Below are 12,779 nucleotides of genomic sequence, written 5' to 3'. Positions count from 1 at the left end.
AAATAGCTACAAATGCATCCCAGGATAGTGATGTATAAAGTTTTATTGTTGTTATTTTTTGCAGTTTCTTCGTTCCTTTGTTTAGAGTGAGAACAAAAAAATGCGTTATACTACATGGTATAACAGATCAAGATAATTTGGTCTCTATATGGTTTAGATTGTTTTTCTGTTTTCCAGAAGTTGAAATGTTACTTGAGATTAAATTATCCTTCTGCTCCTTGGAAATTAAATTTGTTGTTAGAAAAATATCTGCACAATATGAAGTTACTTTCATTTCTTTCTTTCTCCCAGGTCCGGGTTGACAGCGGCATCCAACCAGGAAGTGACATTAGCATTTATTATGATCCAATGATTTCAAAAGTTAGTTCGATTTCTTAATGGCTTTGTACATTTTTCTCCTGAAAGACAGTGGAAGTATTAAAGTTAAAAAATCTTAAATTGATCCTTTCTCTGAATCATGTGCTGTGTAATTAAACAAGTAATTATGCATTGATGGAAAAGTGAAAGCAGAGCAGATTTTCTTTCTCTTGAGAAATTTCAACAGCATGTTACTTTGTAATACTCCCCAATCAAGTCAGTCATTTGCTCGTCCCCAATCAAATCAAATGATGATCCCCTCCCCCAACAATAATAAAGTTATCTAACCAGTGGCTCCAATGCAGCCGATACAGTGAGCATGAATTACGTTATTTGGTCATCCCTAGAAATTACCTGAGGTGGAAGTATGGATGGCTTGACACGTCAAGGAGTTGAGCTGATAGGTCATGTTTTTTGGAATACTTTTTACCATTTCTTTTCCATTTTTATGAATCACTAATTACTTGTGGTGATTGCACATAATTAAGTTTTATGTTAGAGTACAAGATGTCTTTTTGCCCACCTGTCTTTTGAAATTTGACTTCCCAGAATAAATTAACAGTGCTGCTCAAATTTTTAGGTCTTTCAAAATCATTAGAATCTTAAGATCTCATAAAATGTAGGATTCTGACTGCAGTAGTTGAAACTGGGGATTTCATGGGGGCGCCTGGGTGGCTCAGTTGGTCAAGCATCCAACTTCGGCTCAGGTCATGATCTCTTGGTTCGTTAGTTCAAGCCCTGCATTGGGCTCTCTGCTGTCAGCACAGAGCCCATTTTGGATCCTCTGTCCCCTTTTCTCTCTGCCTCACCCCTGCTTGTGTTTGTTATCTCTCAAAAAATAAACGCTAAAAAAAACCCAAAAAAACCAAAAAAACCAACAAAACCTGGGGATTTCATTTAGAAAATCCTGTTTTCCCTATCCCGAAGAACGATTTTATTATTACTTTTTTTTTTTTTTTTTTACTAAAAACCCTTTGTCAGATGGTTTTCTCCCCCAAGTACTTTTTATGTATTTGTAGCAAACTATTTTTTTATTTTTTTTCACTTAAGTTTTTATAGTAACATTATTAAAGTGACCTTTAGGTATTTCATTTGTTAGAGAAGTGCTATTTAATTTAAAAATAAAAAAACAAAAAAATTATAGATTGATTTTGATATATGTGGTTCCATTTTTTGATGAATACATTTCTGTTCAGAAAAGTGGCCTGCAAGTAAATTTCCAACCTGGCTTGATACTGAGGAGCTGATGAAATGTACCAAAGTAATTGTAAACTATAGACTGACTAATGTAATAGAAAAATATTTTATGAGTAGGTAAAGTCTTATTTTAACAAGCAAATTAGCAATAAAATATTATTTATTGCTTGTATTTAGTTGCTAATTTGTTTAAGATTCTTATAAATAGGCACAAAATCATATAGAACAGTAAGACCCTTCTGTTTTTGTAATACAAGAACAGTTTGCTTCTATGCTATGTTATGTGTAAAAGTTAGCTATGCAGGGTATCAGACTTGGAAACGACATTTTCGTAGGGAGAGAAAAATCTTGCCTGATCCTTCACTATTCCAGATGTTTATATTCTATCCCAAATGTTCACATTTTGATATCTTTCCTTTTAAACTTTTTATGGTTATTTTTATTACGTTGTTGTTTATCTCAAATAGCTCTTTTCTGTGATAGTGAATGTAGGAGAAAAGTCTGAAATATCTTGATTCTGATATTTATTGAGTTTTAAAAAAATCTTAATTGACATACTTTATATTAGAAATTGAGCTACTGTGAAATTTCAGAGGATGTTTTGGGAAACCTGTTACAAAGTATTTTGATTTTTATTAGGATGAATTGTTTGACTTTTAGATAGATTGGTATCTATCTATGTAAATTGTTTTTTGTTTATTTGCTTTTAGCTGATCACATATGGTTCTGATAGAACTGAAGCACTGAAGAGAATGGAAGATGCACTGGATAATTATGTTATTCGAGGTAAAAACAAATATTTGAGGTCTTGGTATTACACATGGTGTCCAGTTCTAGAAAACAGCTTGAAGATGTGCTAACTAGAGAATTCAGTAGAAAATGTGCTTACTATGTATTTAAATAGAAATAAGAAAAGCTTGAATTAGACATACTAATTAAGAATAGGTATTTTATTTTCCTTAGCAGCCCTATACTTTACATATATACCTTAAATTCTTTAATTAACCTTACGGTGCATAACCTTTCCTAGACAAATATTTAGTATTTTATAGGTATGTATTGTATGGGAAATGGTTCTTTTTTCTAAAGTCTTTTATAGGCCAGTGCAGCAAATTAACTACTTATTGTCTTTTATTGTTATTGATGGTGTTTTGAAGTATGAAGCTTAAGAATATATGGAGCTATAAAATATAGTGACCTACGGTTGACTAATTTGAGAGTGAGGGAATAGCCTTTTGTGTCTATAAATTAGAGCAAATTATGGAATGTCTTGTAGCATATGTAACAGTGTCGCCTCATGTACATAGACGTCAGTTCTAATGTCTAACAAAGTCCAGTCCTATGGCCTGTAGAATGTGGAGTGATAACTGAATCAGGAGTAGCCATTTTATTGATTTGTTTATTTTAAAGATTTTTAACTAATTTTTACACCGAGTGTGGGCTTAAACTTACAACCCTGAGATCAAGAGTTGCATGCTTCACTGACTGAGCCCACCAGGTGCCCCACAGCCATTTTATTTAAATTATTAAAGCAAAGTTATACTAATTCCCCTTAAGGAGTAAATTATGTTGTAAGTTGTATTAGCAACTTTTTATTAGCATTGAAAAGATCATTTCATTTTAGTCCAACATAAATTATCATCAACTTAAGAATAATGGAGTTTAACATCAAATTTAAAGTACAGTTCACTTTGAATTATGAGTGAATAGTGTGGGTCTACGCACATTCCCATAGGAAGGACTGGCTGTATAGTTTTGTTCTTTTTTCATGGCTTACTAAAACAGTGGAGCTGGGAGGCTAGAATTGGAGGCTGAGGGGATAGAATGTTGGTGGAGTATGATTACTTAGCGCCTCTCAAGTCCATACAGAGCTTTTATGTAATTTCAAAAGGCTTCCCTTTGAGTGGACACGACCTGTAGGTCAGAAGGCTTGGCAAGTGGACTACAACTTTGTGTGAATTAGGAAAAGTGCTCCATTTTCTGGGCGCATCCAGCCCTGAGACAGAGAGCCCAGCTTAGCAATGGAGCATATTAAACCCTTACTCTGCACCCTTGACCCAGTGCCTATATGCAGTGAACAGTTTGTACAACTGTACAGTAGTGACTCAGGACAATTTAGTGACTCCATTTTTACATATTTTCCTTTCCCTGATCATTAAAAAATTTTCTTAAATGTTTATTTTTGAGAGAGAGAGAGGGAGGGAGGGAGAGAGATTGTGAGCGGGGGAGGGGTCAAGGGAGAGGGAAGCACAGGATCCGAAGCAGGCTCCAGACACTGAGCTGTCAGCATGGAGCCTGATGCGGGGCTCGAACTCACTAGCCGTGAGACTGAGCCGAAGTCGGACGCTTAACCAACTGAGCCACCTAGGCACCCCTCTTCTTGTTTTAATATATGGCAATTAAGTCATATAATCATTACTTTTAATCACTTTTCTCTTCTAGCTTTTCTTTTGTTATACCTGGAGAAACTTCTTCCCTCCCTTCCCTTTTACTGTCACTCTCTTTTCTTCCCATTTGTTAACTAACAGGTAATCAGTGATTGTATCTAATCTCATGTGCTAGTGATTCACCTCTGTCAATGAAAGGAAAACAGTTCTCAAGTGAACCTAAAAATAAAATCCATAACCTCAGTATCCAAAGCGTATACAAATTTGAAAAATCCCCTTCACGTTCTTTCTAGCTCATTCTCTAGTTCTTTTCAGCCTTAATTGTGGAGTATTTACTGGTTTTTAAACTCTGCCATGTTCCATCATGAGCCATCATGAGCAGCAGCTACATATTTTCTCTGTACATTGGTTAAGTAGGCTTGGAGGGGTTTATTTTCCTTAGAAATAGTATTCCCCCAGAAATACTTCAGTGCATGTTTGGAACACACATCTAATTTGGGTGTATGTTGGTCTCTGTGTGTTTACACACACATACAGACATAAACAAGGTACTTGGGAATATTATCCCCAGAGGCGTTTAAAGTATTTGTAAGAGCTTTTTAGATTCCTCCCCCCATCAGTATCTTTGTAATTTTTTATGGTTGTTGAATTGTTGGATTTTGGTTAATTTCGGTTTTGTTCTAATGAGCTTGAGTGGTAAATTCATGAATTTGAGATAGTCCATTTGTGTAAGAATATTTTGTCAAATCACATCTCTATTAAGCTTTGATGTAATGTAGTGCCATGGCATATTGGCAGTTGGTCAAAATATTAGCGTTGTATTCTCCTCTGTCTGTATTCTGAAAGGAATACTCTAACATATTTATAGAGTACACTTTTCATCTTTTATATTTAAATAAATGTTTGCCACTGAATTTACTTAATGTGTGTGTGTGTGTGTGTGTGTGTGTGTGTGTGTGTGTAATAAATGTTCACCAGTTACCACATTTTTAAATTAAAGTGACTTAATACAGAGTAGTAGGCTTGCTGTTATTCTCCTAACTTTGTATGTATTTTCCAGGCCCTTTTCCAGGCCTAGTTTGAAAAGGCCTTTGGTTCACTCTGATAAAATAGAAATCAGAGGGGCCTAGGTTCCTATCCTGTCATAACACCTTTTAGTAACTATGTGAGTTTTGTCAAGTTACTTTGTCTCCCTTCATCTCATACTCTACATTTAAAAGTGGAGCATTAGCCTCTGCTCTATAAATTAGTAGCAAAGATGAACTGAAGTTAGGTACACAAAAGGGCTTGGCACAGTACCAGCTCAATAACTTGAGTTCCTATCTTCTTTTGTCCTTCTCTCATTACAGTTGTAAAACCGCATATTTAAAGATCATATGTCATGAGTCATTATCAGTCAGTCAGTGACATGGGAAATTGATGAAGCCATAGATAGATAACATTGAAAACCCATTTGGGGTCATTCCTGGTACTGTGTGCTGGGTACTTGTTTTCATTGCACACTGTTCTGCTTCTTCAAAGCATTTACCATAACTATAATTAAAATATTAGTTGCCTGACTAATTGCTAAATGTTGGATTATCCCATAAGAATATTAGGTGCATGTGGGCAGTGATGGTGTTTATCTTGTTCACGTGTGTATTACTAGGGCTTGATATGGTCAGTGAGTAATAAGTATTTGTTGAATGAATTAATGAATGAGTGACAGTAGCCCTATTTCAAGGAGTTTCTGGTAAACTTGGCATGAAGCATATAGAAAGGACATAAATTTATAGACGCCATAATACTGGAGTGAAAAACTATGGTGGGAATTCAGATGGGGGAGGCATTTTTCTTTTCCCACCTTTGCTTTTGGTTCTTTGGAAGTAATGTGAGCATTGCCTTAGGTGACTCTCACAAGTGACTCTGTTGAGAGTACCTCACTTTGTGTTTCCTTCAAACAGCTCCCCAGAGTGGCAGCATTTTTTTTTAAAAAGACTGATAACTTACTGTGGAGGTGAAATATAGGAGAGAGCGCACTCAGGCCTGTTTGGAATATGACTGACTGTTGTCTTTTGGGAAGATAATCTGGTGTTGGATGTTAAAAGTGCATACTCTTTGAGCTGTGCAATTTTCAGGAATCTATCCTTCAGAGTTAAAAGACCGAATTGTGAAGTGATATTTACAAGGACATTTGTGACAGCAGCATTTAAAGTAGCCAAAATTGTAATCAACCATCATGTCCACCAAATGGATGAACGACCGGATAAATTACTGTGCGTCTTCACTATAAGTTGCGGCACAGCCGGTACTTGAAGGCCTGTCTGTATGTATTGTTAATAGAAAGGCTGTTCGCAGAGTAGTGTGTGTGGTGCAGCCTCACATCAGTTAAGCCACCTTCCCATCCTGAAGTATCTTTACTGTGTTTGGATGAGCACAGAGAAAGATGTGGATGTATACACGTCAGATTGAGATCTCTCTCTCTCTCTCTCATAATACATACCTATATATGTTATATATAATATATATTGATATTGATACATTGCCCCCAGGCCTTTTATTTTAGGTATTTTCAAACCTAGAGAAAAAGAACAAATAGTACGTTGCACACCTGTATGCTCTTCACTTAGATTGTTAAGCTTTTCTACATCTTTCCCTCTATCTCTCCATTTATACCTTTCTTTGCTTTCTCCTTCCTCCTCCTCCTTGCTCTTCTTCCTTCTCCTCTCTCCCTTCTCTCCTTGTTCTTTTCCTCAACTATTTGAAAGAAAGTTGCAGATGTCATGACACATGACTCCTAAATATTTCAGCATGGATCTTAAAAGTAAGATCGTTTTCCAACAAAATCACAAAACCAGTATTACACCAAGGAAAATTGACAGGAATCTCATAATATCGTCCAACATACTGTCCGTATTTCAAGTTTCCTTAGTTTTGCTAAGTGTCTTTTTATATCTGTTTATCTGTTTGTTTTTTTAACACCACCTATGGTCCACTTAGAGTTTACACGTTGCTTTTATTTATTTCTCTTTATTATCTTGCTCTTTTTGTATTTCGTATCATTAATTCTTCATAAGAGTGAAGGGCAGCTGACTTCCAGAATGTCTCATAGTCTAGATTGGAAGTTTCAGTATTGGTCCAGTCAAGTCTCTTGGGAAAGGAGGTGGAAAGATAGGGGTTGCAGTTGGAAAGCAATTTATTTTGAGTTGGTGATTTCGAATATGGTGCACTTAGTGAACACTAGATGACTTTAGGGTTTGACTCTGGGATTAGGTGGCTAAAGTGAAAGAATAGGTAATTTGAAATGAGATCCAAAGAGCTGAGTGGTGAGGATGTTACCTGGGTCATACTCATGGTGACATGAGTTAGGGGAAGGAAGGAAGGTTCTTCCTTCCAGGTGACATAAATTCTGCGTCTTCCAGGTGACATAAATTCTGCAGCGAATGTTGGGTTGTTAAAAGAGATGTCGATAGATGACAGGGAATTGGGGAAGACTTTTTTGGCCAGCTGAAATAAGCCTCAAGGAAATAGAATTTTCTCCAAGGATTAGAAGAGGTAATGTTCTAGAAGTGACAGTGGATCTCAAGGAGGTATGTGAAGGTTGCTGGAGAAGTGAGGTCCTTGAGGTCACTGAGGTTTTCAGTGAGGCAAGGAGATAGATGGAATGTTCCATGAAAATACTGAACCCTCAGTAGACCTGAGTGGTAATCATGAAGCAGCAGTCTCAGAAAACATTGTGGAGTGGCCTAGAAAAGAGTTGGAAGAGGTGTTTTGGGGAAGTGAGAGTGGTTAGGTCAGCTGATGTTCCAAGGATGAGGGATGGCCAGAGAACCTAGCCCTTCTGGTGATGGGTGCAAAATCCTTGAAGTACCTGGTAGGAAGGTGAACCCTTTGGCTCAGAAAAGTGGTTTCTGAGGCATTTTGAGGGGGCTTGATCTGTAACTTCATCTAAACAACCTTTATTTCCTTTCTTTGGCTGTGCTATCCCATACTCCAGCTATGTGTGTCATGGCTCAGGTAAGAGCTTTCTGAACAGGTTCTCTGTAAATACTCTTTGTCTGCACCAATCCATTCTTTGGTTTTAACAGCATAAAATTTAAAGTATAATCCCAACCCTGCTTAAAACCCTTTAATATTTTCCCATTGCCCTCATGTGACTCTTTGGTCATTTACACAACTTTGTCTCATGTTCTTTTTTTTTTTTTTTTTTCCCTTCCTTCCTGCTTCTCTGTTTTCATTTGCTGGAATGCTCAGTCCTCTTCCCACCCAAGGACCTTCATAGTTAGGCTGTAGTCTAAGCAGTTATAACAAAGAGAATGAAAAATACAGTGACCTGTGAAAGATAAAATTTAATATATTTACCATGTCATAGTCCCAAAAGGAAATATTGTCAAGGGCTGGTAGGGAGACTTGGATTCACAGCAGATGGTTTTCATTTGGGGGCTCCAGAGTGGCTGCTTTTATGCCCATCATCCAGCCTCAGCAGGAAGGTGGCAGGGGCAAGGGGAGTTCACACCCATTTTTTTTCAGGGCATAACCTAGAAAGCACCCTTTATTTCTGCTCCCATCCTATTGGCATTTAATCACATGGTCATACCTATCTGCCAGGAAGATGAACAATGTGGTTGATACCAAGGTGGCCATATACTAAGCTAAAAAGTAGCATTTCTCTTATTAAAGGAAAAATAGACTAGATATTGGTGGATGATTAGGGGGAATAAGAATATATACATGTATCTGCTTATTTGTGGAAACACACACACATACACAAGAGCAGAGCTAATAAGATGGTGGACCTATAGGGTGTACCTCCCAGATCCTCATCTGGTAGAAATGATTGGGGGATGGGAAATGAAGTACCTGAGTTAAAGGAGAGAGGCTTCTCCAATTATACTTTTAGAATTCTGACATTAACATTTCCAAATAAAATTATTGACATTCTGGGGGAAAAGCTCTAAATGGAATACCAACAGTGGACAGAATTTTATGAATAATGTACTGATGGAGGGAGAGAGAGAGAGATAAAAAAAAACTAGCTTTAAATAACTTTTAAGCATATTTTAACTGCATATCCTCAGGCTTAAAAAACAGTAGAAGCAAACATTGAACTGTAGTTAGTAGGTTTGTTTTTCCTAGTTCATGGGTTAGCAGTTCTGAAACCAGTTTATGTATATTCTGGGATTAAGGAAATAAATACATGGATTGTGGATAAGATGAGTGACATTTCTTCTTGTCAGAGAAAGAGGTTACAGATGGGGAAATGGATGAGGATTTCCATTCTAAATGAGTCCTATGTATTGAGTTGAAATTGGAGGTATCAATGGAAACTCATGGTTTTTAATATATATTGAAAAATAACTGTATAAATGTGTTACTGCACATGTGTGTGTATATACACAGATTCTGTAGCTCAGGGTTTCTTTAGCAATATTGACATTTTGGGGTAAACATTTTTTTATTGTGTGTGCAGGAGGGTATCCTTTGCATTATAGGATGTTTATCACCACTCTTGGCCTCTACCCACTAAAAGACAGTAACATTTCCTCAGTTGTGACAACCCAGTATTTCCAGACACTGCCATATGTCATGAGGGAGGGGGGCAAATCACCCTCAACTGAGAACCACTGGCTTGCTGAGAGGTCATGGAAACATTGGCACCCATAGCAATGAGCATACCAGGAACCCAGATCTTATTTTTTAAATACCATTGTCTCATAAATGGAACCACTACTCCATGATAAAACGGCTGATTTCCGGAAGAGTGTAAGATGAGCCTGAAACATCTTGTATAAGAAAGTAATCAAGTGCTCAAAGATGATATGTCAAAAAGACACAGGAGCCAGCTCTGTGGGGTTTCCCACTGGCCAATCTGGGAAAACTTCAGCAACAAAATAAATAATGTTAGCGATGGATTAAAGCCCATGGAATAAGACAAGAGCCTGTGGGTCCATACTGATATAAATAGATAAGAAAGATAAAAGAGGCAAGAGGCACAGCTCTTCTCTACAGCAGATTTTTAACTTATAAATATAGAAGAATCCCCATGGGGTAAACACCAAATTGTCTAGGGTCAGAATCATCAATGACAGATGCTAAGATAAGCGGGTGAAAATATGATGAGAAACAGGTATTTGCATAGTTTCATAGTATATCCCCAGGTGATGCTAATTAATTACAGTGGGAACTATAACACCTTTAAAATAGACAAACCTAGCAATTTACCCAAATGATCACAGTTAGCATCACTGGTAATGGGACATATCAACATCTCATGCCTCTTGAGGTATGATGCACTGAAAATAGCACATCATTTCTGTGATGTCCTTCTCCAAAATGTATAACATGGATATAATCGTGAGGAAACAGCAGACAAACCAAATTGAAAGATAGTGTACAAAATAAATGGCTTGTACTCTTCAAAAGTGTCAACGTCAAGAAACACAAAAGTGGATCAACTTATCTAGATCAAAGGAAACCAAGGATACGTGGCAACTAATGCAGGATAAGTTCCTGGACCAGAAAAAAAAAAAAATGTTTTTCTTTTGTCGTAAAGGTCATAAATGAGACAGTTGATGAAATTTGAACAAGGTTTGTAGATTAGATGATGATACTGTTATCAATGTTAATTTCCAGATCTGGTCATTGTACTGTGATTACATGAGAGAGTTACCTTGGTTTTAGGAAATACACCGAAGTGTGGAGAGGTAAAGACATCCTGTCTTTGGCTTACCACCAGATGTTTAAGAAGAATTGTGTGTGTGTGTAAAGAGAAAAAAATATGATAAATAAATGATAAGTGAATAAATAAATATTTGGGGTAAAGGATATGCAATAATTCTTCCTACTATTTTATGAGTTTTTTTTTATAATTCTGAAATTGTTCCAAAATAAAAAGTTTAAAAAATAGGTGAAGAGGAGCATGTGTCCCCTCCTCCCAAACCTGAGGAGTTTTATTTAAGGAATAAAAACAGATGCATTTGTGATGATATATTATTTATCTGATAAAATCTAAAGGATAGAGGGCTTAAAGAAATTGTTTTGTGAAGGACAATTTACTGTCTTGTTGGATAACTGCTTATTTGTTCAAATAATTTTTTTCCTAAGCGGATTGTGAGCTTTTGTTAAAAAAAAATCTTGAGAGCAAAGATGTAATTTGGTTAAAGTTAATTTCTGAGTCCCCATGAAATAAGCGGTGACTTTTGGCCTCTGTTTGATCCTGGCAGTGTGTGCAGCTAACGTCTGGCCAGTGTTTTGGAAACAGCAGGTAGTCAGGAGAAAGCCGCTCCTAGGGGTCGTCTCTTCTGTGGCCTGGTGGTGATTTCCCATACAGATGGGACCTTGTGAACTTTGGTAGAGGTCATTTTCAATTCCCTGTCTAAAACTGAGAGCCATAATTTTTATGAGTATGTGATTAATAATATCGTTGAAGTTATAAACTATGTCTCAGAGTACCTCCGCTACCGACTTCTTGTTTGAACAACGATTGCTTTAAACAGCATTGTCTTTCCTGGGACATGGAAAAAAAGTAACTATGTACAAAATGGTAACTTTCAGATGTGTAGGATATCTCTTGAACAGTCCAGTGATTTGTCCCATTTATCTGTTCTTTTGTGCTTTTAGGGAAAAAAATAGTTCTTTGATTATTCCCCCATTTGGCTTTAGAATCAGTGAATGTACAGTAGTCTTTGGAGTCAGTTGAGGCACCTAGATTTTGGTTGTCTGCCATTAGCCATTGTTTCATCTTCTAGTCCTTCAGAAAGAAAAACAATGATTTGATTTTGCATAGTAATATGTAATCTTTCATTCAGAGAACATTTAAGGAGAAAATGCTTTTATGTAGTAATTTTATTCCTGAAACATCATTTAGCAAGATAAAAGTCTGTTTTCATGCTCTATTTACTATTCAAGTAGAAATAGTTTTGAAAGTCCGTGCTTCATTTGTGTGCTTGAGTGGCTCTGCTCTTTGATATCCACAAGGTAAATTAATGTTTGCTTATAATTCCTTTGACTTCTCTAAAATCACTTTTTACAACTTTGAATTTGTAATAAAAATACAACATATTGGGGCGCCTGGGTGGCTTGGTCGGTTAAGCGTCCGACTTCGGCTCAGGTCATGATCTCACGGTCCGTGAGTTCGAGCCCCGTGTCAGGCTCTGTGCTGACAGCTCAGAGCTTGGAGCCTGTTTCGGATTCTGTGTCTCCCCCTCTCTCTGCTCCTCCCCTGTTCATGCTCTGTCTCTCTCTGTCTCAAAAATAAATACACGTTAAAAAAAAAAATTAAAAAAAAACAACAACATATCATTTATCCTGTAAAATTGCATACATTTTATTTTTATTTATTTACTTTTTAAATGTTTATTTTTGAGAGAGTGCAAGTGAGGGAGGGGCAGAGAGAGGGAGAGAGGAAGACAGAGGGGTCAGAAGCAGGCTGTGAGTTGAGAGAACAGAGCTCGACGTGGGGCTTGAACTCATGAACTACGAGACCATGACCTGAGCCAAACGAAGTTGGATGCTTAACCAACTGAGCCACCTAGGCACCCCTTTATTTTTATTTTTATTTTTTTAAAAGATTTATTTTATTTTTAGAGAGCACACATGAGTAGGGTAGAGGGTCCCAGGGAGAGATAAATCTCAGGCAGGCCCTACTGTCAGCGTACGGGGACCAATGTAGAACTCGATTCCACAAACTGTGAGATCATGACCTATGCCAAAATCAAGAGGCAAACGTAACTGACTGAGACACTCAGGTGCCTGAAACTGCATCCATTTTACTAAAAAAAGTTTTAAGTTTGTTTATTTTGAGGCAGATAGGGGCAGAGACAGAATCCGAAGCAGGCTCTGTGCTGCCAGCGCAGAGCC

The 12,779-nt window shown here is 37.1% G+C and overlaps 1 protein-coding gene across 6 annotated transcripts in view; it reads left to right on the top strand.

Moving 5' to 3' along the window:
- Positions 1 to 12,779, top strand: part of PCCA (propionyl-CoA carboxylase subunit alpha) — a 413,570-nt gene that overhangs the window by 199,147 nt on the left and 201,644 nt on the right. For all 6 annotated transcript variants that reach the window (XM_053890918.1, XM_019443967.2, XM_019443966.2 and 3 more), the window contains 2 exons: positions 292 to 360; positions 2,265 to 2,340. In XM_053890918.1, coding sequence (XP_053746893.1) covers positions 292 to 360; positions 2,265 to 2,340 — 145 coding nt within the window. The remainder of the gene's footprint in view (positions 1 to 291; positions 361 to 2,264; positions 2,341 to 12,779) is intronic.

The sequence above is a fragment of the Panthera pardus genome, unplaced genomic scaffold, assembly GCF_024362965.1.
Source record: "Panthera pardus isolate Hobbes unplaced genomic scaffold, ASM2436296v1 HiC_scaffold_1, whole genome shotgun sequence".
Classification (NCBI taxonomy): Eukaryota; Metazoa; Chordata; class Mammalia; order Carnivora; family Felidae; genus Panthera; species Panthera pardus.
The sequence above is the reverse complement of the archived record's forward strand: the minus strand, read 5'-3'. Positions and strand labels throughout refer to the sequence as shown.